Source organism: Python bivittatus, unplaced genomic scaffold (assembly GCF_059951505.1).
Source record: "Python bivittatus isolate LINGU-HERP-01145 unplaced genomic scaffold, Pbiv_v1 ctg000480_np1212, whole genome shotgun sequence".
Lineage (NCBI taxonomy): Eukaryota > Metazoa > Chordata > Lepidosauria > Squamata > Pythonidae > Python > Python bivittatus.
This window is the reverse complement of record NW_028277075.1, coordinates 8,087,045-8,113,767: the sequence shown is the minus strand read 5'-3', so window position 1 is coordinate 8,113,767 and position 26,723 is coordinate 8,087,045. Positions and strand designations below refer to the sequence as shown.

Here is a 26,723-nt window from a genome sequence, read left to right as displayed (position 1 = left end):
AAATGTGTCCATTCTGTTTCTCTTCCCAGTAGTCCATGCTACGTTGCTTGCTGTTTTGGTTTGATGTTGTGGAGTTGATGATGGATTGAGGCCATAATGGCTACCTCTCTCCACCTGTGTGTGTCTGTTGTTTTTGATGGTGTCACTTCATATCTCTTGATGATGTCACCCCATATCTCTTAAGTGTGTATATGGGCTGTGTTGGTTATCCCAATTTCTTTTCATCTGTTTATTTTTGTTGACATTACCCTGGTTTATCTGCTATTTTACTAACTCTGATTTATTGTTTTCGCTTTTTCCGTTCTTTTGCTAACAAAGTTGAGTTGGCCAAAGCTGACCTGCAAGGTAGAGAAGGCTTTTGTTTCATTGCCAGTTTGACTGAAAGTTGCCTTTTAATGTGATCTTTTATATATCAATACCTATATTTCATATTAATGCAGTCACATCTCTAAGACAAAAGGGCATTCATTTTCTGCAACTTGCTAAGTTGGAGAATGGGGCGGTGCGGATTTTGGGGTAGAAATGTTCAGCAAGGTTTTGGGGGTAGCTTGAGAGGTTTGACTGTATCTCATCTTAAGAGTATCTATAACTGCATGGCTTGATTTCCTGAAAAAACAAAAAGGTTCGAAATACATAATGAAAGCGGTACTGAACATTTGGATCCTAAAATAAAGATGTGACATGAGTACTTTAGAACAGTGAAACTACTTACAAGACAGTCCTATGATCCTAGAAACTGTTTTTCCAAATCACTGTTCGTATGATTTCAATCTCATTATGATTATGAAATCCCATCCCCAAACACATATGAGGGGGAATGGAAAAATCCTTTTGAAGGAAGTTTAAAGGGAAGAATTGATTACAAATATTTGAAGGGTAAATGAAGTTCTTTGTGTTTTCTGGGGTGGGGGAAACTATTGCACAAAAATGCAAACGTACTTTATGGCACTTTCCCAGTCCTGTTTCTTTTCATTTAGTATTTGTGGCTTTGTTTTTGCACATTCATCTGGAAATGTGTACTGATTATACTGTTGAGAAACTGATGGAACTCTGACTGGCAGGTCCAGCTGAGGTGCCTGGGGCTCAGTCTTGTGGTATGATCTGAGATGAGTTTGATTTGGTGACTCTTGAGGAAGTGGATAGAGTTCTCTGCATGGTCAGTTTGGCCACATGCTTGTTAGATCTGGGTCCCTCCTGAACTGTTGAGGTGACCCAGGAGACCAAGTACTTGGGCTTATGCTATGATATCAACTTTTTTCGGGGGGGGGGGAGCTGCCATCAGCATTGAAGGAGGTGGTGGTATGCCCCCTCATCAAAAAGTTATCCAATACTCTTGGACAGTTATCATCCTGTCTCCAGTTGAGAAGATTGTGACTGCAGTTGCAGAGAACCCTGCAGAGAAGCAGATTATTTAGACCTGTTTCAGTCAGATTTCAGGCCAGGATTCAAAGCAGAGACAGCTATCAGTCCTGTAAGGTAGAGCAGATGAAGAAGCCAATGCCATATAGGACAGTAACAGGTATAGTGACAGAATCTTCCAAGTCTGAATAAGCTGCTTCTTCCCTCATCTTATCTTAATGTGAACTAGGGAGGATCCTGAGACAGTTACACAAACTAGTTCCTTGGAATGGGCTCAAGGCCCACTTGTCAGTTTGGTAATGGCTCTTTCTCTTGTCCTTCAAGGCCATTCCTTATTCCCTCTACAACAGCATTAATTGTGCTTATAGATTACCTTTGGTGGAGCCAGGATGTGGGTGGTGCATCCATCCTTTTCCTCCTTGATCTCTCAGTGGCTTTTGATACTGGCAATAATGGTAAGCTTCTAGACTAGCTGCAGGGATTGGGATCTGATTTGGGAATTGTGGGTGTCCTTTTTATGGTGCTACTCTTCCTTTCTTTGTGGCCAGTCCCAGTTGATGTTGATTGGATGAGATTCACTCTTTTGTGGGGTGCCACAGAGTTTTACAGTCTTTCCTCTACTGTTTAATATCTACATGAAATCTCTGGGTGAGGTCATCCACTGGTTTTGGGTTTGGTTTCATCAATATGCTGGTGATATCCAATTATATCTTTTGACCTTGAGCTGGCTAAGTGATACTATCAAGGTCCTGTGCCTGGAGGTTATGTGCAGGGCCACTGAAACTCAGTGTGCAGATTGTGCACTGAACAATGGTGCTACATGGGTGGGGGGAGCACCATTTGCAAATTAAAAAAAAGAGGAGATACAACATCAACCACACAGACTCACCGACTTCACAGATGCACACTTGGCTGTCAAAACCAGTGACAGAACCTACTGTATACCCATGACCCAGCAGGCCTTGAATAATTATAATTATATTTACTAAATTTTGAATATTAAGAGACATGCTTTTCAGGGGATCAGTAAGTGGAATTCTGCACAAGGGCATCTTATATGCCAGCAGTAACCCTGGCTGTGTGGGTCTGGATGGGGAAAAACTGACTTAACCATATTGAATTGAGTGACTGTGGATCTTAGGAGTCCACAGATCAGGGAAGTTTTCATCTTTAATCTTGGATGGGGCTACAGTTCCCCATTCAAGAGTGGTGTACAATCTAGGAATCTTTAATGTTCTTGAACAGAGCTTCTGCTCAAAGACCAGGGGCAGCTGTCACCAAGATAGCTTTTACACAACTCCATCTCATGTGCTAGTTGAGCCCCTCCCTGGATCAGAAAGCACTTCAGAGTTACTCATACTCTAACCACCTCATGGCTTAACTACTGCAATGTGCTTTACATGGGGCTGCCCTTGAAGACCATTCTGAATCTTCAGCTGGTCCAGAATGCCACAGTGTGGGCAATGATGCAGTTTCATGAATTATGCTGGTTGCCAGTATGCTTCTGGGTGTGATTTAAAGTGCTCATTATCCCCTATGAAGCCTTTCATGGCATAGGACCAGGTTATTTGAGGGACTGCCTATCTTCCATGGTTTCTGCCTGGCTAATAAGAATTGGCAGAGTTGGCACACTCTGGCCCCTTTGATTAAACAGTGCCATCTATCAAGAGCCAAGAAGCATGCGTTCTATGTTGTGGTGCCTGCCCATTGGAATGAGATGCCCCCTGATTAATAAAATCCAGTGGATGAAATGATAGCAACAATAACACTGATAAGATTTACACCAAACAGGAAGCTATGTGATTACTTTTCTTCTAACAAAATGAAGAGCCTGAGAACAGAGAAGGGAAAACATTCTGTGATCCATCAACTTTGTTTGCCAACCCAGCTGAGATGCAGAGAAAAATTGTGGCCTTGCTTTTCAATGTCATTTAGCGAGGAATGTGAGTGGGAGAATTATTTCCTACTTATGGGTTTCCAAAGCATCTCTTTGGCCCCTGTAAGAACAGGATGCTGGGCTAAACAAGCTTTGAGTTGATGTAGAATTCTTCTATTTATTTTACTGTAGCAAAGGCCTATGGAAACATAGAATGTAATGGTTGGAAAAGACTCTGGAGACCATCTAGTCCAGCCCCTGCTCATTGCAGGAATCCAGTATCACAGCATTCCCCACAAATGGCCATATAGCCCCTCAACATCTCCAACAGAGAGTCTACCACTGCCCAAGGCACTCTGTTCCATTATTGAACAGCTGTCCTGATGTCTAACCTGTCAAGTCCACAATGTCCAACTCCCAGTTCTGAAGCATTCTCACGCAACCAGGCTTGGTTCAGAAAAATACTTCTTTATTACATGGTACATGTAGCTTGTAAACAGAACATTGCTAAAACTAAAGCCTTGGGTACACTTCCCTCTATTTATCCCCCCTTCTCTTATTGCCTGGTGTCTCGATTCTTCTTCACCTGGTGGTGACCTCTTTCCTTCCTCCCCCTCCTACCCGAGCCCCTTCCTGGCTCTTTGGGCCCCAGCTGCCTTGCGGGCAATCAAGCCAGTCTAAATTGCCCATATATGGTTAAGCTGCTTCCCAGCTCCCATTACAACCATTAACAGCAACCCCCCCCCCTTAGTTACAAGTGGCAGAAACAAATTACCCCAACTCTCAATGAATGCAATATAATGGAAAACAACAACAGTTGGGTGATGCAGGTTCTGACATGCTGCCCCCCCAAAAGAAAAAAAAAGAAAAAAAAAAGAACCCCTCTTCACCACGATGGCCTGGAACCCTAGAAATAAGAAAAAGAGGAACTGGAATTATGAAGACATACATTCCATAGAATCCAACAAGGTTACCTTGGTTTGTTAGGATAATTTTTATAGAAGCCTAAAAGTAAGTCAGGAGCTTTAACATGTCTTTTGGAGACCCATTCAGCCAACGATTTAGGGAAATGTTTCCAATGTACCAAATACTGAATGTCTCCTCTGAATTTTCTAGAGTCCAATATTTCCCTGATCTCAAAGTGTTGTTCCCCCTCGATCATAATAGGCTCAGGAGGGGCCACTGATGGCCTCCATTTATCAGATTCCTTGTATGGTTTCAATAGTTCACTGTGGAAGACGGTTAATCTTCCTGAGGGTTTTGGGGAGTTTCAAGCGTACAGAAGCAGGGTTAATTACTCTATCCACTGTGAAAGGTCCTATGAATTTATTATCAAGCTTTCTACATGCTCTGGAAGATTTCAGATTCTTGGTAGATAACCACACTTTGTCCTCCACTTTCCACGGTTCATGTGGGGCTCTCTTCTTATCTGCCTGGGCTGTGTAACTTTCTCTAGCTTTTGCAATAGCTTTTTCAGTGATTGGCCACAATTGCCTTATCCTGTTACCCCATTCATCCACTGTTTTAACCCCTGTCTGAGTGTGAGGAAGTTCAGGTATAGGTACAAAGTCTTGCCCTGATACAATTTGGAAAGGTGATAGCCCAGTACTATCATGGACAGCATTATTGTAAGCCACTTCAGCATAAGGTAATAATTCCACCCAATTGTCCTGTTGATGGTTTATGAAACATTGCAAATATTGTTCCAACCCCGCATGCCTCCTCTCTGTCGCTCTGTCCGTCTGAGGATGAAAGGAAGAGCTCATTGCTTGCTTGGACCCCAAAAGGGTTAAAAATGCCTTCCAGAATTTAGATGAGAACTGGACCCCCCTGTCGCTGATCACTCTTTCAGGACAACCATGTAATCTGTATATGTTTTGGATAAGCTAGTTCAGGCGCTGAGGGGATGGCTTTGCACGGGATGAAGTGAGTTTGTTTAGAGAAGAGATCAGTAATAGTCCAAACTACAGTCATTTTCCTGCTCTCTGGCAGGCCTACAATAAAATCCATGGCTATTTCTTTCCATGGTTTTTCAGGGCTTGCCACAGGTTGCAACAACCCACGTGGTTTCCCCCCTTGTCTTTTTGCCATAGCACATACAGGACAGGTATTTACATATTCTGCCACATCCCCTCTGAGAGAAGGCCACCAAAATTGCCTGCGTAGTAGATGTAAAGTTTTGACAAAGCCAAAGTGTCCTGCTGTTTTATCATCATGGCACCTTTGTAGTACCAGTTTGCAAGCCTCCAGGGGCATGTACAGTCTATCTGCTTTCCACCATGCCCCCTCCCTCTGGGTCAGTTCTTCCTTATTCTCCTGGAACCATTCATCCTGTTCCAGGAAGCAATTTAAGTCCGTTAATAACTCTGACTTGAGGAAGGGTTTGGTGGCATTACTTTGTGATCTGGTGACTGCAGCTGCCAGTTCTGGCTCCCGCCGGTTGGGGATTACAGCTGACACCACCTTCTCCCGTTGGCTATTGTGCTGGGGCAGCCTGGAAAGAGCATCTGCCAAGAAATTCCGCCCTCCCGTGATGTATTTTAAAGTGAAATTAAATCTACTGAAGAATTGCGCCCATCTTATTTGTTTAGGAGACAACTTTTGGGGTGATGTCAAAGCTTCCAAGTTCTTATGGTCTGTCCAAACCTTAAAAAAACTCCTCCGCTCCTTCCAGCAAATGACTCCAATTTGTTAAAGCCCATTTCACTGCGAAAGCCTCCTTTTCCCACACCAGCCACCTCCTCTCAGTTTCAGTGAACTTTCTAGATAAGTAAGCACATGGTTTTAACACTCCTTCCCCATCCTTTTGTAAGAGGACTGCACCAGTTGCTACATCTGAGGCATCGGCCTGAATAACAAAAGGCTTTGCTGGATCTGGGTGCTTCAGGATGGGTTCAGCAGTGAATAATTGCTTGAGGCTTTCAAAAGCCTCCTGACATTCTCTTGTCCATTTTAAAGAGGCCCCTGGAGCTTTTGCTGCTGCCATGGGTTTGTCCTTCGTTTTTAACAGATCAGTCAAAGGGAGGGCTACTTGTGCAAAATTAGGGATAAACTGTCTGTAAAAGTTGACAAAGCCAAGGAAACTTTGCAGTTGTCTCTTGGTTTTCGGGGCCTCCCAGGCTAGGACATCCCGCACCTTCTTGGGATCCATTTCCACCCCTTTATTAGATATTCTGTAGCCTGATAGTCAATGCAATCCTTATGGAATTCACATTTGGATAGTTTCGCATACAACTGCGCATTTAGCAGTTTCTCCAGCACTTTCCTGACTAATTTCACATGTTCCTCCATTGTTGCGGTGTAGATTAAAATGTCATCCAAGTACACCAACACTTCTCGGTAGAGGAACTCGTGCAAGACCTCATTAATCAGTTGCACGAATACCCCGGGTGCGCTTTTTAATCCAAATGGGAGAACTCGATACATATAGTGTCCCAGTGTGCAGCAGAATGCGGTCCTCCATTCATGCCCAGCTTTTATCCGCACGCGGAAATATGCCTCTCTCAAATCTAGTTTGGTAAAAATCTTCCCTCTCACCAAATGAGCTAACAAGTCTTTTATTAATGGCAGAGGGTACTTGTTATATTGCATTTAACCCCCTATAGTCCGTGCATAAGCGTAAAGTCCCATCTTTCTTTTCTCTGAAAAATACTGGCGCTGCCAGGGGGGATTTGGCAGGCACTATGAAGCCCCAGCTCAAGTTTTTGTCAATGAATTCCCTCAATGCCCCCATTTCCTTTTGGGTCATTGAGTACATTTTTGGGGCTGGGTACTTCGCTCCTGGCACCATCTCAATCTCCCAAAGTCTGTGGGGCGGTGTGGCGGTAGTTGGTCAGACTCCTTTTCACTAAAGACTTTCGCCAAGTCCCTATATTGCCAGGGGATTTCCTCCCCTCCCCTCACATGGGGCTTCCTCCCTTGGCACTGCTCCTTCAGGGCTGCTGCCCCCAGCTTCTCTCGTTGGTTGGGCTCCGCCTTCGCAATCCCACGCCCACCATCCGGAAAGGTCAGCGTCTTTTCCCGCCAGCTGATGCGGGGGTCCCACCGTTCCAGCCAGGACATTCCCAGAATGAGGGGGTAACTAGCCAGCGGTGCGACCAGGCATTTTAAAGTCTCCCGGTGTGTTCCGACTTTTAACTCAAAAGCCTCTATGTAGTAGCGGACTGCACCTCCCCCCACCGCTGTTCCATCCACTTGCCTGAAGATTATGGGAGTTTTCAGCAGGTGTACTTTTAAATTTAATCAGTTGACGAGCACGGGGTTGATCAAACTCTGGGAGCAACCTGAATCAAGCAATGCTGTGAGCCGGGCCCGACGAGTCGATTGTGGAGCACAGATCACTACCTCATATATCATGGGACTCACCCGGATGTCCTCGATCGATTTGCTCGGGATCGGCTGGTCGCGCCTTGGGCTTTCCTCCCTCTTGCCAGTGCTCCCCCCTTAGGCAATCTTCAGCCTCTCTTCTTCACCTCTCGCTGCTTTTCCGTGGGGCTTTTATCGCTTTGCAGGTTTTTCGGCTTTTTTCCCTTTCCCCGCGGTTTGTAGCCTTGGGTTCTGGGGGCAGGCCGCCACGAAGTGCCCCTTCTCACCGCACATGAAGCAGGTTTTCCCCGTGGCCTGCGGCCTTGCTGATGGGGTTAACTCCTTCCTTGCCGGTTTCCTCCCCGTTTGCTTTGCGGCGCTAGGGGGCCGCCATCTCACCTTCGCGCCATGCGGTTTGACTCTGGCCAGTTGCACCTCCAATACAGAGATGTGGGTGATCCATCCCGCCAAGGTCTCCAGGCACCCTTGCACCACGGCCCTCTCGAAGAGCCTTTGGTCCAGCCCCTCCTGGAATAGCCGCACAAGGAACCCCTCCAGCCAGTCGGGGAGCTTTGCCACCAAGCACTTGAACTCCAGTGCATAGTCTGACACGGGGCGCGCCCCTTGTTTCAGCTCCCTGATCGCCTGTGCTGCGTGCGAGCGGGCACGTTGGTCCTCGAATTGGTCCCGTAGGGCGGTGATAAAATGGTCAAAGTCCCCCAGTTCTGGGGCCTCCGCTTCATTCAAGTCATTCACCCACTCAGCTGCCACGCCTACCAGGAAGCAGGATACATATAGCACCCGCCAGGCATCGCTGGCAAACAGGCACCTGCATGTGCCCATGCAGATTCTCACCTGGTTCAAGAAGGCGGGCAGTTGTGCCAGGTCTCCGTCGTACTTCTCTACTAGCCCCCATCTTCACAATAGATCCCCTTCCTCCTGCTGCGGTCGTGGGGCGGCTTGCTGCTGTCCCACTCCCCAGCCGCGGCCTGCGGGGGGTTGGAACGGAGGCAGAGGCAGGGGAAGGGTCGGCGGTTCCATCGGAGCGATCGGGGAGGGCTGGGTGAGCTGGTCCGACCCCTGTCTGGGTGTGGGAGGATGCACAGGAGGCCGCGCCATAATCCCCAGCTTGCCCAATTCCTCCCTCAGGGTGCGCACTTCGCCTTCCAGCTTCCTCACCCGTTGCCCCTCATCCCATGGTGTTGTCACTCCGGTTGCTATCCCCAGGGCTCTCGACCATCGAGGACGGGCTGGCATCTCTGGGGTGAACCCTCCGGCATCATCCCAGATGTTCAGGTCTCTCGGTGGGTCCCAGCGGTGGGCTAGCTGCCTCATTGGGCCCTTCTGTCTGGTGCCCGCTAGCGCTTCCATGAGGGGGACTTGCCGCTCCTCCACTTCTGCTGGCGCCTCCGGTGAACTTTTCTGCCGCTCCTCAGAGGCCATGCTAAGTTGCTGGAAATGCCTCCTAGAGTTTCCTCTCCGGTGAAATCCAGTATCAGAGAATTTTAGCAAAATGTCAAGTCCACAATGTCCAACTCCCAGTTCTGAAGCATTCTCACGCAACCAGGCTTGGTTCAGAAAAATACTTCTTTATTACGTGGTACATGTAGCTTGTAAACAGAACATTGCTAAAACTAAAGCCTTGGGTACACTTCCCTCTATTTATCCCCCCTCCCCTTATTGCCTGGCTTCTCGATTCTTCTCCACCTGGTGGTGACCTCTTTCCTTCCTCCCCCTCCTACCCGAGCCCCTTCCTGGCTCTTTGGGCCCCAGCTGCCTTGCGGGCAATCAAGCCAGTCTAAATTGCCCATACATGGTTAAGCTGCTTCCCAGCTCCTATTACAACCATTAACAGCAACCCCCCATCTCCTTAGTTACAAGTGGCAGAAACAAATCACCCCAACTCCCAACGAATGCAATATAATGGAAAACAACAACAGTTGGGTGATGCAGGTTCTGACACAACCAAAATCTACTTCCTGGTTATTTAATCACATTGTTTCTTGTCCTCTCTTTAAGTCCTTGAAGACAGCTATTGATAAATTTTTACTTTTAGGTCCTTTATCAGCAAAACAGTACACTTCTTTTTTGCAATCTATGACTTTTCAAGAAAAGAGACCATGACTTTTTTGCTTTTTTTGCAACTGCATCACACTATTGGCTCATGTTCAGTTATGGCTTCTGTCTCATTTTTAATTCCATTCTGTCAGGAATCTCATACTGAATTGTATTGCATTGCTGTAGGTTCAGAATGGCCTATGTGGTTATGCTGACAAAGAAGGCAAACAAAATCTTCACTTATACACAACCATAGATAAACTAGACAGGGACGTGAGTGCACATGCAATTTCTTGTTTCTATGTGTCCACTTGCTATTTAGATATTTGTACATTCAGTGGAAAATATGAAAAAAGATCTGAACATTCCGATAAATGCACTTTCCAAGTTCCCGTGGTTAGGCAAATTGTTTTATTAGCTGCTGAATCACAAAACTTTGGTAACAGTGTTCAGCTTAATGTTTAATTTATTTAATACTGATTATCTAGAACCAAGCTTGAACTGTACAATAAATCGTGGTGGATATTTTTGAATGTTGCATTTTTTTCTACTTTTCTTTTCTGAAAGATCCTTGTTTGATTTTCCCTAAAACATTATAGGATATTCCTTTAAATAGTGAGTTTGAGAGAAATGCAGAGGTTAGCTAGATGGTTTTAAATGCAAACTTTCTATAAATTCTGACATATAAATTGCTTCTTCTGAAATCTATATCAGATATGACATTCTTTGCCCAATGTAGCATTAAGATTTTAATGTTTTATTAAGTGAATATGAATTTGCTAACTGGTGCCAGAAATGCATTTATAAAAACAGTTTCTGACACCTTGTGGAAAGTTTGAAGAAATATGTTATTTAAATCCTTTTCTCTTCCCAAGCGCACATCAGTTATGTACCTATTCCCTCTTGCTTCTACCATGAACTGCCAAACATAAAACAGTTTTGTTTACTTTTGAGTAGGCTTTGTTTGTTTGGGGATGGGGTTGACATCTTAATTTTCTGTGACATGTCTATTGTGGTAGCCAAGGTTCCAGTGTTGCAAACAGGGAAGTTATGATACTAGTAGGGAAAAGAACCATCAGTGACAGATGTTCTCTTAGCAAGAAGGATCTGTAAAAACTGCTTGTTGAGTGACAAAGAGGAGAAGCAAATATAGTATCTATAAATTTGAGTTGTGACTCCTGTTATATTCCTGTTGAAAGTCAGAATTCTTTTTAGCATTCCCACACTGACTTCACAGTGATAGAATTTTACTACATCTCTCCTTCTTCCCCAGTGATTTAAAATCCATGTAAAGTCCTGCTTCAGGTATACAATGTTGATTGACTGCTCACCTAGGAGTTTGTTTTTCAGATATGCATTTGAAACATGTGAATTGTAGCATTGCATTTATTAGGTGACTGGGGTAGTCTGCAATAATTTGTCAAATACAATCAAGTTGATTGATTCATACAAGTTATGTGAGGGTTCCTTAAAAGCAGGGATCTTACAGAAATAGACCCCAAAAGCATGAAATATGTGCAGGGATATCCATGGGGTGTGGTAAAAAAAAAAAAAAAGTCAAGCTATCAGTTGCAATAGGGCAATTGAAGTTCTGTTTGTTTGTTTTAATATGTATCACTTTGATTGCACCATTGTAGCTGCCATCTTGACTTTAATGACCGCATGCTGTGGACAGCCTGAATATATGGGAGATGCACTGGAAGCTGGAGTTTCTCAGAGTAGGAATGCTGATTCTATCATTAAGCACCTACTTCCTAACACCAAGCATGAGAAACTCAAACCATGGGGCCCATTAAGCGGTGAAAAATCAGGAAGCAGAAATACCCAATTTAAACTGCAGAGGATACGAGAAAGGTCCACACCCTCATGTTTACAGGGGACAATCAGTTGCTTTAAGTGGGTTCATTCTAGCATGAAATAAAGAAACCAGGATTTCTACCCAGCCATGTGGTATAGAGCAGGATTCCTCAACCTCAGCAACTTTAAGATGGTTGGACTTCAACTCCCAGAATTCCCCATCCTCCCAGCCTGGCTGGCTGGGGAATTCTGGGAGTTGAAGTCCACCCATCTTAAAGTTGCTGAGGTAGAGGAACCCTGGTATAGAGTGTCTGGGTAATTCATCCCAACTTCCAACCAGCTAAAGGAGGGACCCTAACACAACAGGCGACCCATTTAGATTTACCACCCAGTTATGCATGGAAGAGGGGACTTAAAGGCAGAGGTATAGTAAAACTACTTGCCCTCAGTTTTCCTGCTGCAAACACAGGATGGCCCTTTGGAGATTTGTGAAGGTTTGTGGGGGGATACTTAAAAGCAGCATTTAGACTTCCAGGAGTTTGGCATATTCCCCTCCCAGAATGAATACAGGCAGTATAGCTTTCAGCTTGACTAACTTCACGTAATATAATGTAACATTTCCATGCTATTACCCAAATAAAACAGTGTATTCTGCCTCATTTTATGATTGTAGTTGAGCAAAAGGCATAAGCCAGCTCTTGGAGTGCCATAGCTAGTGTTGTCCAAACCATAAAAGTTATTCAGCAAAAATGGTGCCATGGGGTGGGGGTAGAAACTTTACAAAACAATAATTAGCTCCATTTTCACCAAACAGAGAGAAAATCCTACAACTATATGGCAAAGAAGCACAGGAGAAGTAAGTTTCCTTGTAGTTCAGGAGACTGTATACATCCCACAGTGGGTCAGACCAGTGACCCATCTAGTCTAATACCCTAAACCAGGTCACTCTTGGAAGTTCACAAGCAGGCTATGTAGGTGAAAGGATCTTTCTGTTCATTTTTTACTAGTGCTCCGTCAGACTCCTATTTGCCTTAGCAAGCATCACGATGGATGGTGAAGGTTACAACCTAAAAATATCTGGAAGGCCAGATATTGCTCATCCCTACTCTCACACCTGATATTAAGGAATTTTGCAGTATATAGTTCAGAGACGAACCAATTGTAATCTTGTTTCCACGAAGAACTGAGTGCTATCCAAACTAGAGATAACAAGCTCAGAATGGTCTCTAAATAATTTGATTTCATACAAGAGCATCTAGCTCATTTAACTGCTCATTCTACACCTGAATCAGAAAGTAAAGATAGATCTAGTTACAATGATTTTATTAAAGCATGGATCCACTTCCTAAAATAAAGTGCCAGTGGATATACTTTAGAGGTTCCCAGATACTGTAATGTGACTTATAATTCAGATGTAATTAAGCCATCTAACTTTTTTTTGTTTGTACCAATTCTCCTTTAAATCACTTGAAATTGTGAATTACTTGCATTAAGCTTTAAGAAGACCCAGGTGGAAATGTATTTAAGGAATATTTCTTGTCACTGCTTAAAGACATGTGTGTATATAACCTAGGCTGAATTCACTTTCTGCAATATCAGCTGCAGAGTTAAATGCCTAGATTCAGAGCCTGTTAAGAAAGATCTTTTGCAAATCAGAAGCAAAGAGAAGGAAGGATTTAATATAAGTGAAAATATTAAGGAGGATCTGTTTGGAAATCAGTCTAAAAAAGAGAGAAGGATTTAGTATTTCCTTAGAGGAGAAGATCATAGAGCTATTTCTTCTATAAACCTGGTCCACCCTTTGCTGCAGTCATAGACTTCTTATTGTGTTCTTATGTACTCTTATCTCATTTCCAGATGTTGTGTGCCATCAATGTAAAGCATACAGCACATGGACTAAAATGGCATGTTCTGTGTTGGCACACTTGTGGATCCAGTTAGTTTTACTGGTTTCCTGTGGGACTGTGCAATCCCTGACCAGTTCTCCCTCCCTCCCTCCCTCCCTCCCTCCTTCCTCAATACTCTTTTAGCTGTGAGGGAGAATGAGAACCCTGGCCTCTGCAACAACTATTCCCCTCTTTTTTCGATATATTGGTTGACCATCAACTGATCAATGTAGAGAGTGTGAAACCCTGAAATTGACTAGCCTATCATTGGTTTAAGACATTAATTGGGATTGAAAAGACTCTCTCTAGTATTTCTGTACTCTGGATGCCAGTTGGCCAGCCAGAGATTTTTTTAAAAAACTCTGTAGCATCTAGGGATCTACAGGTCAAACAGTTGATCCCTTCAAGAAATTTAAAAAAAAAGATCAGTGGCAGGAAGGAAGAAAGAAAGAAAAGAAAAGAAAAGAAAAAAGAAAAGAAAAGAAAAGAAAGGTGGCAGTGCATAAAGTAGAGCATTGTGCATGTCAACTGGAGGAGTTTTTTTTCAATGTGGTGAAGGTTGTTGTGCGGGGCTGAAATTTCCACCAGAAGAACCACCAATCGTTACCCTAAAATGTTGAGTGGATGCATAGTGAAGGCATGCTTTGATGACAACAAGATTTAGAGTGGCATGATTTCCTCCCAGGATAGAAGGGAATATGACAAAGTAGCTGTGTTGGTGTGTCCTACGTCTCCTTTCTGCTTATTATTTTCTTGGTCCATACAAAGAAATCTATCTACTGCTTTATAGATTTGAGAGCATTGTTGAAGAAGCAAAAGTGTATATTGTCATTTTTTTTTAATCATTCCACAATGGGTAGGGATATCTAGATATTTCACTGGTATGGAGTAAGTCAGAATGATTTCTTGTTCATCTTGAATCCTCACTCTTTGTGCTACGGTATTTAAGAGGACAGAGTAGAAGTATCCATTGTAGTAGTATGCCAAACGCTCATAAAATCAGTGGTTACTAATTGCAAAGTCACAGTAGATCTTAGAATTATAATTGGCTTAATGCCTCCAAGGAAGATATGTGTCACAGACTTTTTTTTTTTTAAAGCATCTATGCAATTTCAAAAATTCTCAGATCTGCAGAGGTCATATGCAGCACAATTTTAGGTACAGATCTAAAATTCCCATCTATGATAGGAAAGAAGTGCTTAGATTAATAAAAGGGGGCAAGTGGTACAAGCAAAGGAACAAATCAAAAAGAAGAGCTGACATTTCACCAGGTCCTATTAATATTTTCTCAAAATACCAGTAAAAAAGTCTTTGGATGAAGTAAGATTTATTAGACAAAAGGACTGTCAGCCCATCTTTCTTCCAAATTCCTTAGGTAATATGTCTGTAGGATGCAAATAATACTTCTTCCCACCATTTATGAAAAAAAAGTACAGGAAGTCAGATAACTTGGTGAATCAAGTTGTTTAACAGGCTTGTGACAAGTCTTAGCATTTTTGGAGGAAACAGTATTTATTATAAGCATTTTTTTCTGAGCCTGCCTAAGAGGGAATATGCTACTTTTCATACCTTCCTTCTGCTGTGTATAAGTTACCTGTTCGTTGCTGAGTGTTTAATTCTCCATGCCTTTATGTGTCCTGAATTTCTGTTGCATGTTCCATGAAATGGAAAAGCATATGATTTCTTTTGTGGGGAGGGGGAAGGGAAGGCAGGGGGTTGCATGAAGATGACAATTCATAATCCATTATTGTGCCTCTTTTGCAGTAGCTGCTCTTTCTTTCATGCTTTCCTTGCTATCCCCTTTCAGGACCAAGCACTACCTGCCAAGAAGATTCCTGTGCCAACCAAGGCATCTGTATTCAGCAGTGGGAAGGCTTCACTTGTGATTGTTCCATGACATCATATTCGGGAAATCAGTGCAATGACCGTGAGTACCACCTTTTTAAAACTGAAATGTTTGCAAGGGCCTGAGAACCATTTGGTGCATGGTCTGCTAGCTTGTATGAATTCTAATGTTAGGGTTGTCTCGCGAGCTTCCTGGGAAACTAGCTTAAGAAGCTGCATTACATAAGAAGAAGGAGTTTTTTCCCCCCTTTGATTCAATATGAAAGTGTATGAGTGCATTCTGTTTTCATATTTAAAAACAATTTTAAAAAAGGTATTGATGTTCTTTTTATAGCAACGAGATGGAACTGTATGTGCTAGACAATAACAAGAGCTTTGCTAAGAAGTGCATTTACTTCTTAAAAGTTTTTCTAATCATCATATTCATGTGTAGCCTTTTTAAAATGCATGCAAAATTGAAAAGTTTTCAAATGGAAGTCTAGAAGCTTTACTGGTTCTACAAAATACATTAATACATTGTCTGCTTTAAAAGCTAAATTCTTCTCCACGATTATGTTTTTCAAGCAAAAGTTTACCAGAAAAGTGATGCACTACATCAGAATTTAACTTGGGAAATGGGCCATGCTGGTCATGTAATGAGAGAGCAGATTTTCTCTATTGCTGGAAATGTAGAATGATAATATAAATATATTTATCCTCAAGTTGTATCATGATATGGAGCACTATGCCTGAGCAACTTTTCAACCCTATATATTATTTTTCAAGTTGGAAAACCATATGTTGAAGAAGGTCTGTAGCTCAGAGATATAATGTGAATAGAGAAGTTCCTACATTCAGTCTTTGTTGTCTCCATATAGAAGGGTCAGTTAGCAAGTGATGGGATTAGAGGTCATAGAAAATCTCTACCAAATGATAACAGATATTCAACATCTTTGAGCTTGAAACACTGTGTTTTGAATTTATAACAGCTGTTTCAAGTTCAAAATGGGCTGTTCTAATTGCCCAGAAAATAGTCTGATGCTGTTCCAACTTTATTTCAAGTGTGAAACACTAAGGAAACAACTAAGAAAATGAAGCTTACTTTTATACATTTTGCTCTTGTTTATTCAATTTTTATATTTCTGCTAGTAGTCAAGTGAATTCTCAAGACAGCTAGCAATAATTAAAATACAGAATTTAAAAAGTTTTAAATCATAAAAAATTTTTAAAACCTGATGAAAAATATGTTTTGAGATTTTTCTAAATGCAGAGGCAGTTGGAACCACACAAGAGAAGGCTTGATACAAACATAGACCTTTCCTGTTGCTGGATACAAACATAGACCTCTCCTGTACATTTCCTGTAAATATTAAGGACTATATAATTTTGCAATAAAGAAGTGGTTTCTCAGATAATCCAGCCCTTGGCCATTGGGGCTTTAAAAGTTACTGTCAGAGGTGGGGTTTACTAAGGAAAAAAATACAGTATCAGGCATTGGAAAAGTTAAGTATCCCTTCCTATCTTACTGTTTTCCTTTGAAGAAAGAAATGTGTGACAAAAGGAGGGTGAAGAATTTAATGTGTAGTTCTGCTTGCAAGGTAGGACTTGCATTAGAGGAAAGATGACAAACATTTTCTGCTTTTCCAATAATTTGAATTAGTAGCTTCAGTAGGTCCAGATGAAAATATATCTAAATATCACTATAAGGAGACATTTCCATAATCTTTCAGTATGAAAATTATTTCACTTGACTATAGATGTTCATGAGATGAGATGCCAAAGAAAGTTTTAGCTTTTAGATAAAGATAAGTGGGAAAAGTTGCAGTGTTAAAGTAATTTGACTATGTTAGAAATTAATGTAAAATGGGAAAATGATCTGTATGTGTTTATTGATGGGTTCATGGCATGCATTTGCTGCCTCTTTCTGACACATCTACTTAGAATTCTTTGATATAATAGAGACCACTTATTATGATTTATTTTCTGGGACTTCATAGTCCACTAATGCCTTTGTAATATGCATGCTTTTCTCTCATTTTTTTTAAAAGGCTACATGATAAGACAATCAGTGTATAAGTAATACAAAGCTACACTTACAAAGCTGCATTTCAGCCATCTGTGTTGGAGAACTCTAATGAGATAAATTATTTTATGTTCTTCCTGGCAGTTAACGAAATGGTCCATATTGTTGCACCCATTTCACCTGGCCACTTATAAATCAAATTAACTCCAAGTTTCAGCAAGCCAACCTCTGAGCTTAGTGTGAGATTTTTCTTAAAGTCCAGGAATAAATGGCTAGAAATGATATACAGAGGGTAGATTGAAATTAAAAAGGTGATTAAACAGAATGTTTCTATTGTTTAAAATGTGCATAATGACTTGTGTTGTGTATGCAAGAACCATGTAGGAAAATTGCAAGATTTGAAGTTAGAGGGAAAGAAAATGTAAATAAAGTTTTAGAAAGAAAAACTTCTGGAAGCCACCCTCTTCTTATGACGATTTTGTCAACATGATGGTTCTGAAGAAAGGCTCATTCATTTTTGTTGTCAAAAATGGCCCTTGTTTATAAGCAACTTTGAACTGCCATCACTTGTGTGGCTGTATTCTTCGTACTGTACTTATGAGTCAGAAATGTTTGTGGTGGGATATTTATTGCCTTCTTGTGGAGCAGAAGAGGTACGTTCACGCTGATTGCTTTGAACCTATCCAGTTGGGATCTCAGAAGGTATGTGCTATTACTTACGTTTACAAGGTCTTGCTTAGGACTTGGGTGTGCAATAGCAGATTGTATTGCTCTCTGTTCTTTATTATATTCTGGAGGATAAATAAAATCTATCCATTAATGTCCTGAGGCCACTGTGATCCAAAGGCTGACAGAACTACATGCACTGTTCTTTGAGCACCGAGGAAATGCCACGTGAATCCATTCCTGCAGAATGAAAGAAATAAACCCATCCGGCTAGTTAATGGTCATTTACAACCCAGGTTATTATGTGCTGTTAAGGTCTATATATATCTGTAATAGACTATGCAGTCATATAGCTTATTAAACAATTTGGAGCTCTCGGACTTCAGTGATATTTGGGTAATATGGCCTAGATATATTTGAAATTGGACTTTAATGTGCAAGGTTGTGATTTTTAACAATTTATGGAGTTTATGAACACATCTCCTCCCAGACGGACAGACAGAAATGGCTGTAGAGCAAGGATGTTGACTTCCGTGAGACATTTTGGCTCCTCCTCCATTTCCCCCAATCTTGGAAGATTCTGCAACTAACTATAATATATACCTCTCTCTTTCTTTAAATGAATATTTTGTGGGATGATAGATACAAAATTGAGTTCCAAAAGCCAGGATGTGAATCAACCCTAAGAAGTTAGAGTATTCTCTTATTGATGTAGCCTTGGAATGCCTTGATGCAGTCTGCCTTTCTTCTAATAACCCATTAAGAGTGAAAACCAATGCAAAACAATGATTTGTAGCTTCCTGGATAAGGACTGAGGTGTATATTCATTTTATGGATGCTTTCATTAAATTTCATGGTTGATGCTGTACGTATTCTGTCTTCCTCCCTAATGGAAATAAATTATACATATTTAAATAAAATTACTTGGAAATTGAACTTAAATCACAGTGTGATCTGCAGTTACTCTTGCTACTAATTAAGTGTTGCAGTAAAGTGGAGTATGTAAAGTAAACTGCTGCTCCAGGAGCTTTTTCCTTGCAACAGATCAGTTGCTTGCTGGAGGCTCTGGATTAAAGAGTGAAACCCTTTTTTCAACATATTTCTGATGGAATAGATAAGTCTGCTGGGTGGTCATTAATTTGATTTCTTTATTTTTACTATTTATATTCATATTTAAGTTATAGGTGTTAATACTATATTGGCTGGTCTTGTTAAGACAAGTTTTAATTCATCTAGTGTAAAAAAGCATAATGTGCTTCTCTCACATATATGTGCTCCCTTTTTTTAGATTGAATTCATTCTTGGAGGACTTTTTTATTTCTACTCTTCTCTAGGGAGTTCCTATATTGTATCATAAAAATCTGTAGTTCTACATCAGCCATCTCTAACATAATATCCACAATAGAACTACAATTTGTAGAATCCCTGGGTAGAATGGCTTAAGCTGGGAGTGATAGATCCAATGTATTTAGAGGCCCAAAATTTAGAAAGGCTGTTCTCCACTGTATGAGTTGTTAAAATGTGCTGTTTTTTATATCAGGGTTGCTTCCACCAGATCATATGACAGTAATGTGAAATGTACACATAGAATTTAGAGCAAGACAGGAATAGCTTGAAGCCTATTAGATATCTGAATTATTTTTCAATAAATGTATAACATTTATAAAAATGAAGAAGCATTGAAACAACAGAAACATTCATGGAACATCAGGAATATTATGTGTGGGGGGGGGTACATGAGAGATAGAGGATTGCATTGAATCAAAGGCACCCTTGTTCCTTATGTCCAAGGTTGCAATTTGAAACTTGCTTTCTGGGGGATTTATTTCCAAGTAAACTTACACAGAATGGTTTCAGCAGGGAGATAAGGTTATACTCTTTCTAGACATAACCACTCTCTTTTTCTTTTTCTTTTGTCTGCATAGTCATCATTTTTACTGACCTCGACAAATGACAATCCAGATTTGTGACATTCACGCTAAGGATGGATGTGCATTTTTATAGGGTTTCCTTAACAACTCTCTCTATATATAATGCACAAGTTAATATAACATAACATAACAATGTATAATGCACAAGTGGTAATTAATATATGTCTATAAAGGCCTTCAGTGTAGCACAAAATTATTAACATTGTCTCAGATTCTAGACAATGTACATTCTTATCCATCTTAGATTTTACTCAGCATTCTATTTCAAGATCAGAAGTGTAGTCAGGAATTCAGTTTGGATGAAATGTGGAACATCCCTGTATAAGAATAAAGGGCCTCTTCCAAACTGGTCTGGAAGCCTTCATTACTCTTCCCATTATTGATTATGTACCATCCAGTCATTGCTGACTCATAGTGATTACATAGATTTTCTCCATGATGATCTGCCCCTAACCTGATCATTCAGGTCTTCCAATGGTGCACCCATCACCACTGTAACTGAGTCCATCCATCTTGCTGCTAGTCATTCTCTTCTCTTACTCTCCATGTTTCCCAGCATTAGAGTATTTTCTAGAGAATGAGTTCTTCACATAATGTGTCTGAACTCTTCCCATAGTAGGATTCAAATTTTGTACAGGCGTGTAATAATCTTGCCTGTTGCTCTCAGGGACAATTACTCTATGCCTTGAGTTAGGTGATCTCTGACTTTATTCCCAGAGCATCTCAGTCTGATTTACCTTGCAAAAGCCTCATTTTATTTCTAGTCTTTAATTACCACCCATACATTTCTAACATGCTCAACTTATTATTTATTGATACTGAAAGCAAAAAGCATAGAAATATTCTGGCATGTGGAAATAAATCTACACATGCTTCATCAACCAAATATAAAAAGGAACCTGCTCGCTACTAAATTTTACCCAGTTGTACTCTTCAAGATTGGTTCATTAGAAATAACCCATTTGCTTGAAAAGCATTTAATTTGTATTATGGGAGTTATGCTAAAAGAGAGTAGGGCACATATTATCCTACTCTTGTTTAGCCCCTTGCTTTAGTCTCCACACAAGCCCTCTTCCCCTCAAACCCTTGATTGTATCTCCCTTTCTACCAACTTGTATTGCCAAAATTGTTTCTGTAACTCTGGGGGACATTCCATCCTGTCCCATTGCATATACGGCATTGAAAGAATAAATAAAAAAATAAAATGTGCCATGGCTTATTTATCTCAAAAGCATATTGGAGGTTATCATATTTCATTTTGCTGTAAAATTCTCTCAACTTACATCTTAAATTTTCTTGATGGACTTTGGACCCCAATATGATGTTTGTTTTGTTTTGGAGGGGGAGGATGCAGTAACCTTATTTACTCATAAGATTGAGGCAGCCCAAGGAACAGGGCTTTTTCCCCCTCTTAGTAACTGTCAACAGCTGTAGAGCATGTGGCTGGGAAGCAGACAAGAAACCTGTTCTGATGCTAGTCCACTTCTGTTGCTTATTCTGCAGAAATTACAAACTACCTTTCCCAAAATAATGAAAATTAGCACCATAATAGAGCTTTTTTCTAAATGTTTTGAGTAAATTAGTGGAAAGAATTCACAAAGTTTACCCAGCAGATATAAATCTGACTCTTATTTTGGGATGGGACTGGATGGAGTTCCTTTATTGTGTCTCTTTTGCCACAGGGTTCCAACAGCCCTTCCCAACATTATGGTTAACCTAGTCCTCTGTTATCTTTTGTGCAGCAAAAAGAATAGTGGCTATCCTAGTCTTGGGTAATCTGGAACATTTATAGGATAGCAAGCCCTGGAGTTTTTGCACAATGAGGCACAATGGAATAAACTGGCATCTCCATCTGTAGCTTGGCTGTTCTTTTTAAAGCCCCTTTTGCTTTCTGCCTACCTCTGTATGTTAGATTCCTGGCATGCAGTTTCCTATTTAAAGAGTGATGTCTGAAGTTGGTCATGATGGAATAAATCATGCCTGGATTCCATTGGCATTTGGGTTTTAGGGCCCTTGTGCGAGCTGCTTGATAGATATGTACAGTGAAGAGGCAGAATCATGGGCAGAAGAGAAGAATGGGGAGAAGCTGAGTTGTTCTTCTCCAAGCTGGATGAGATTTAATTGTGGATTAATTTGGTCAACGAGTTAGAGGTTTCCTGCTCTAAAGGCTATCTTCTTTCACACCTGTCTTATTCTGGTAGTACCTAGGTGACAGTATCTGGACCATATCCTGTATTGGAATGCAAAGTGATTGGACATTTTAACAGTTGAACTTTTATTCTTCACAAGATTTTCCTATTTATCAGTGTCTGTCTAGCTGAAAAACAAAAGCCATGTAAAAATTGTTACACCACACCACTCTCCAAATCTCTTTTGAAAGAATACAGTAGCTTTATTTCTCTCTTTCTTTCCCATTAGTCACCTTGGCAACAGGGAAGTGGTTAAGCTACTTACAGTCATGTCAGCAAAACCAGGACATGTGAAACATAGTGGCATAAAGACTGCAGTCCTTTGCTGGAGCATCTATGCATATGTTGATGCAATGCCTGCATTTCTTATGGACTACTACTGCCATAGATATGAGTAGCAGGAAATAAACTCAGTAGTCATCTTTGCAGATTCCTCTGAATATGTTATTTCTTTGAGGAAATCATTGCAGCAACTTATAAACAGTGATACTTTCTCAGATTCAGGAGATTGTACAATATGAAGCCTGAACTTTATAACAACATTATGACAACCTTCTGGAGTTTTTCCTTTAAAGAAAGTTTTTGGACAGGAAACAAATTACAGCAGAAACAGATATTTCATATTTTGAATTTTATATTTATGTATTGTACATGTTTTAATGTTATACGGTTTGAGTTGGGGTTTTTATTTGTTTATTATTTGTTTTCATGCTGTACACCACCCAGAGTCATATTGTTTGAGCTGGGTTGCCTTATAAAACAAACAAATAAATAAAATAAGATAAATCTGGAAGCAAACTTTTGTTTGTTATGCAATGCACCTAATATGCTGATTATTGCTTTTCAGTAGATGACTACTACATAATTCTAGTGGAGTTTAGCTGTGCATGGAGACATATCTCAACATTACAAGTTTGGTACCCGGGGACTAATATAATAGGCTTGGCTGTGAAACACTGAGGATTTGACACCAAGTTTTAATTTCAGCTATCTAGATTATGATCCCCAAAAGAGAAAGAGTGAGGCAAGTTATTTAGAAACCTCTGAAATAGACTTTAAACCAGGAATGTGATGATGGGGATTTGAGAATATGTGTGATTGCTCTGTGTGGAGTTCCTTCTGAATGATGTTTCTGAAAACCATTTTGAATCTGGACAGTTAGGCTTTTGGGACCGTGTTGCCCTTAGAAAGGGACCCAGGACAGTTACTCCAGACAGAGTATTGTCAAATAGGACATTTTGAAGATTGTCGTCTCATTCCCACCCATGTCTTCCTGATATAGTTGTGAATTTTGCTATTTCCTAATTTCTGACCTCAGGCAAAGCTTAGACACAAAAGTCAGTAAAATCTTGAATTGTGAATGGTTGGCAAGCTTTCATTCATGGCTTCAAAATTCCCATAGTTTTCTCTTTGGTTCATTTATAAAAGGTGGTGGAACATCCTTTTGAAACAGTAGTTTCTCTCTTTGGTAGAATACGGCTGCCTCTCAGTAGAGCTGATGGCAGAAAATGGACCACTTAGGAACCCTTCCACAAGGAAGTCTTTCTTTCATATTTCTGCCCCTTGGCTCTTAATATGATTGCAGTGACACTTTTGAAGGCTTGGAGGCCATGTTTCCTATTGGAGTCAGAGTCATGGTCTGAAGAATGTGATGGTATGGAAGATAACGTGTTCATATTTTTAGAAAATGTATTCCTGTACTCACCAAGAATTAGTGTTAGGCCCTAGCATCCCTGGATCCTATTAATCAGGCTTTCTAACTAGCTCTTACTCTTCCCCTTCCACCTTGGAATGGGAATTAGCCAAGAGGACCAAGACACAGTGACACAAGTGAATCTGAAATGGGGAGAAGGGGAATCCCAACCAGATCATTCATCTTCTGTGTTACATTCTCCTCTCCTCCATTTCCCCAAACAACAGTAGTACTGCAGTTCCAAGATTATCTAATATTTCACTCAAGAAGCAAGTAAGTTCATTACCTTTTATTAGATTAGGTGGAACTTGTCTGAGTTGTGTAAATGCCAAGATTTTGTAGACAATAATGGTAAATAGCTACATAAGCAAGAGGAGAACTTCTCAAAGTTTACTCCATTAGGGCTTTCCAGAAATATACTTAGGGAAGCTCAACTATTTTAACTACATCTTTTCTTTTAACTACCAGTAAGAGAGAAGAGGTTTAAACCAAAACAAGTTCCACGTTTTTCACTCATTCTGGATGAAGAATGTTTCTGTTACCATTTAAAGCTGGGTAAATAAACATGCTTATTGTCACTCATACTCTGTTGAAGAAGGTCAGAACTATTTATTTATTTATTTATTTATTTCGAAATCTATATGTCATCTGAATAATAGATTCTGGGAGGGTGATTGAAATCAAATATAAAAATGAATAGTAAAATCATAATATTCAAGATGCACCCATGGTATAAAACACAGTATCCAAATACTACATATATCAGCCATCAATCACCTCTGGTCTTAACCTCTTTTTCTGAAGAATAGGGAGAGATCAATCCTAAACCTGGGATGGGGAACAGTGTTTCTTAGGACTAGGGAGGTCATGAGAAAAGACCTGATTCAGTGCTTCCTCCATTTGAGTTCCCAAGGGGAGGGAATCAGAAGCATGGTTAGAACACACGGGGCAGATAGATTCTACCTGGAGAAGACAGTTTTGCAGATATTCCAAGCCATAAAGAATTTTATAGGTCATACCAAACACTTTAAATTGTACCCAGAAATCTATTGGCAATACATTCAAATATAGGTGGTGTTTTAGTAAACCAGACTTGGCCTATTAGGAAGAGTGCTGCTGCATTTTGAACCAATTATAGTATTCAAATAGCCTTCAAAGTATAATGCATCACAGTAATCCAAATATGATGTGATGAAGGCATGAGTGAATGTCACCCAAGCATCTTGCTCCAGCAACAGCTACATCTGGTTGAGTAGTCGAAGCTGGACAAAAGTTCTCCTGGCCATAACTTCTACCTGCTGCTCAAACAGAAGGTGGAGTCCAGGAAAACCTCCTGACCCATCACATCATATTGCCTAGTTGGAACTACTCTAGATCCAGATGATTTCTTTATAAACAACCACTCTGTCTTGCTGGGATTTTATATCAGCTTGTTTTGTACCATCCATTTGCTCATGCCCTTTAGATACCTGGTAAGTTGTTCAGTAATATCTCTTACTTTGCTGAGGTAGAGGTATTTAGCTGATATAATCATTGATAATGTGTTATCTTGAACTGATACATGATCTCTTCCAGTGATTTCATATAGATATGAAGCAAAATGGGAGAGAGGGCTGAGCTCTGAGGATGTAATGGGAACTAGGAGTAACCTTGAGGAACAGGAGGAAGAGGTGAAACCAAGGCAAGGGTCAGATAAAAGAAATGAAATCTGAGTAAGCATGTCAGACATGCCTCCCCCTAGTTCTCAAGAAGATAAAAGAAGGGAGGGGGAAGATTCTGTTACTGTAACCTTATAATAAAAGTAGTATTAGCATTAATAACTCTGGTGTCCTAATCTCATCTGTCTGAAGGGCTGACAGAGGCACCCCACATAGGAGAGGCCAAGGGCTTGACCTCTCATCACCCATCAACTGACTGGACATAGTTGCTCATGAATGCTGGAGGCAGTATAACACACGTAACTCTGATGGAATGGTGTTATGAAGGCCATGCTCAGGGAGATAAGCATTTCCTTAGCCCTCAACAGGAGCGTGGGAAGTTTAAGAGGAATGGACTGGCACCACCCTAAGGAATTCAGGGTACTGAGGCTTGCTGGCTTGGGAACTTAGGTTCAGTCTGGAGAGATTTCTGTATTGAGGTGAAGCTAATAAACACAACAGAACTGTACTACAATGTCTCATGGAGTTCTTTGGGCTGAACCTGACGTCAATCTCTCCAGACTGAACCTAAGTTCCCAAGCCAGCAAGCCACAATACCCTGAATTCCTTAGGGTGGTGCCAGTCTCATCCTCTTAAACTTCCCACGCTCCTGTTGAGGGCTAAGGAAATGCTTATCTCCCTGAGCATGGCCTTCGTAACACCATTCCATCACAGTAACACACTGCTCCAACCCCCAACCCTTCTGGCAGTCCAGAAGGATACCATGTTAATGATATTAAATGCTGTTGAGAAATCTAGCAGGATCAGAACACTTAAATTCCTCCTATCCCGATCCCACCAAACATCATCCATAATAGCAATCTTGCAGCTTAAGTCATATACCCAGATCTGAAGGGAACTGCAAGGGCTCCAGATAACTCAATTATCCCAATGTCATCTTTAACTGAAACACACCCCCACCACCTTTTCAACCCCCCCCCCCAAATTAGAAAGGATTAGAAAAAAGTCTTTCAATATTGCTGCATGAAAGATAGAGCTTTTTATGAAGGGGTGTATCACTGTCTTGTTCAAGAAGGTAGGTACAATCTTCTTCCTCAAAGGAACATTTATCATGTCCCAAATTGAGCTGCCTGTTCCCTTCCTGGAAACTCAAACAAATCAGGAGGGGCAGGGTTCCAGCCCACAGGTGGCTGTGCCCATGCTACAGAGGAACCTAATAAGTCATTTGTAATAAATGTTATCCTGTATTAAAACATGAGAAACTCTGTAGATGTAACTAAAAATATCTTACTCTTGAAATAGCCACTGCTGGTAGACTGAATTCCTCCTTCTTCCTATACACATGCTTCAATTCTTATGAGTTTATCAGCAGTTCAATCTTCAGAAACCATCAGTTCTCTAATAGAACTTCATTAGGTATGCAGGTGAAATTTCTTTTTAATGCTTAGCATAATGGTT

At 40.9% G+C, this 26,723-nt stretch overlaps 1 protein-coding gene across 5 annotated transcripts in view; it reads left to right on the top strand.

Moving 5' to 3' along the window:
• The window catches only part of LOC103060191 (neurexin-3-beta), a 758,042-nt gene that overhangs the window by 12,107 nt on the left and 719,212 nt on the right, over positions 1–26,723 (top strand). For all 5 annotated transcript variants that reach the window (XM_088145267.1, XM_088145265.1, XM_088145264.1 and 2 more), the window contains exon 4: positions 15,089–15,208. In XM_088145267.1, the coding sequence (XP_088001393.1) occupies positions 15,089–15,208 (120 nt within the window). The remainder of the gene's footprint in view (positions 1–15,088; positions 15,209–26,723) is intronic.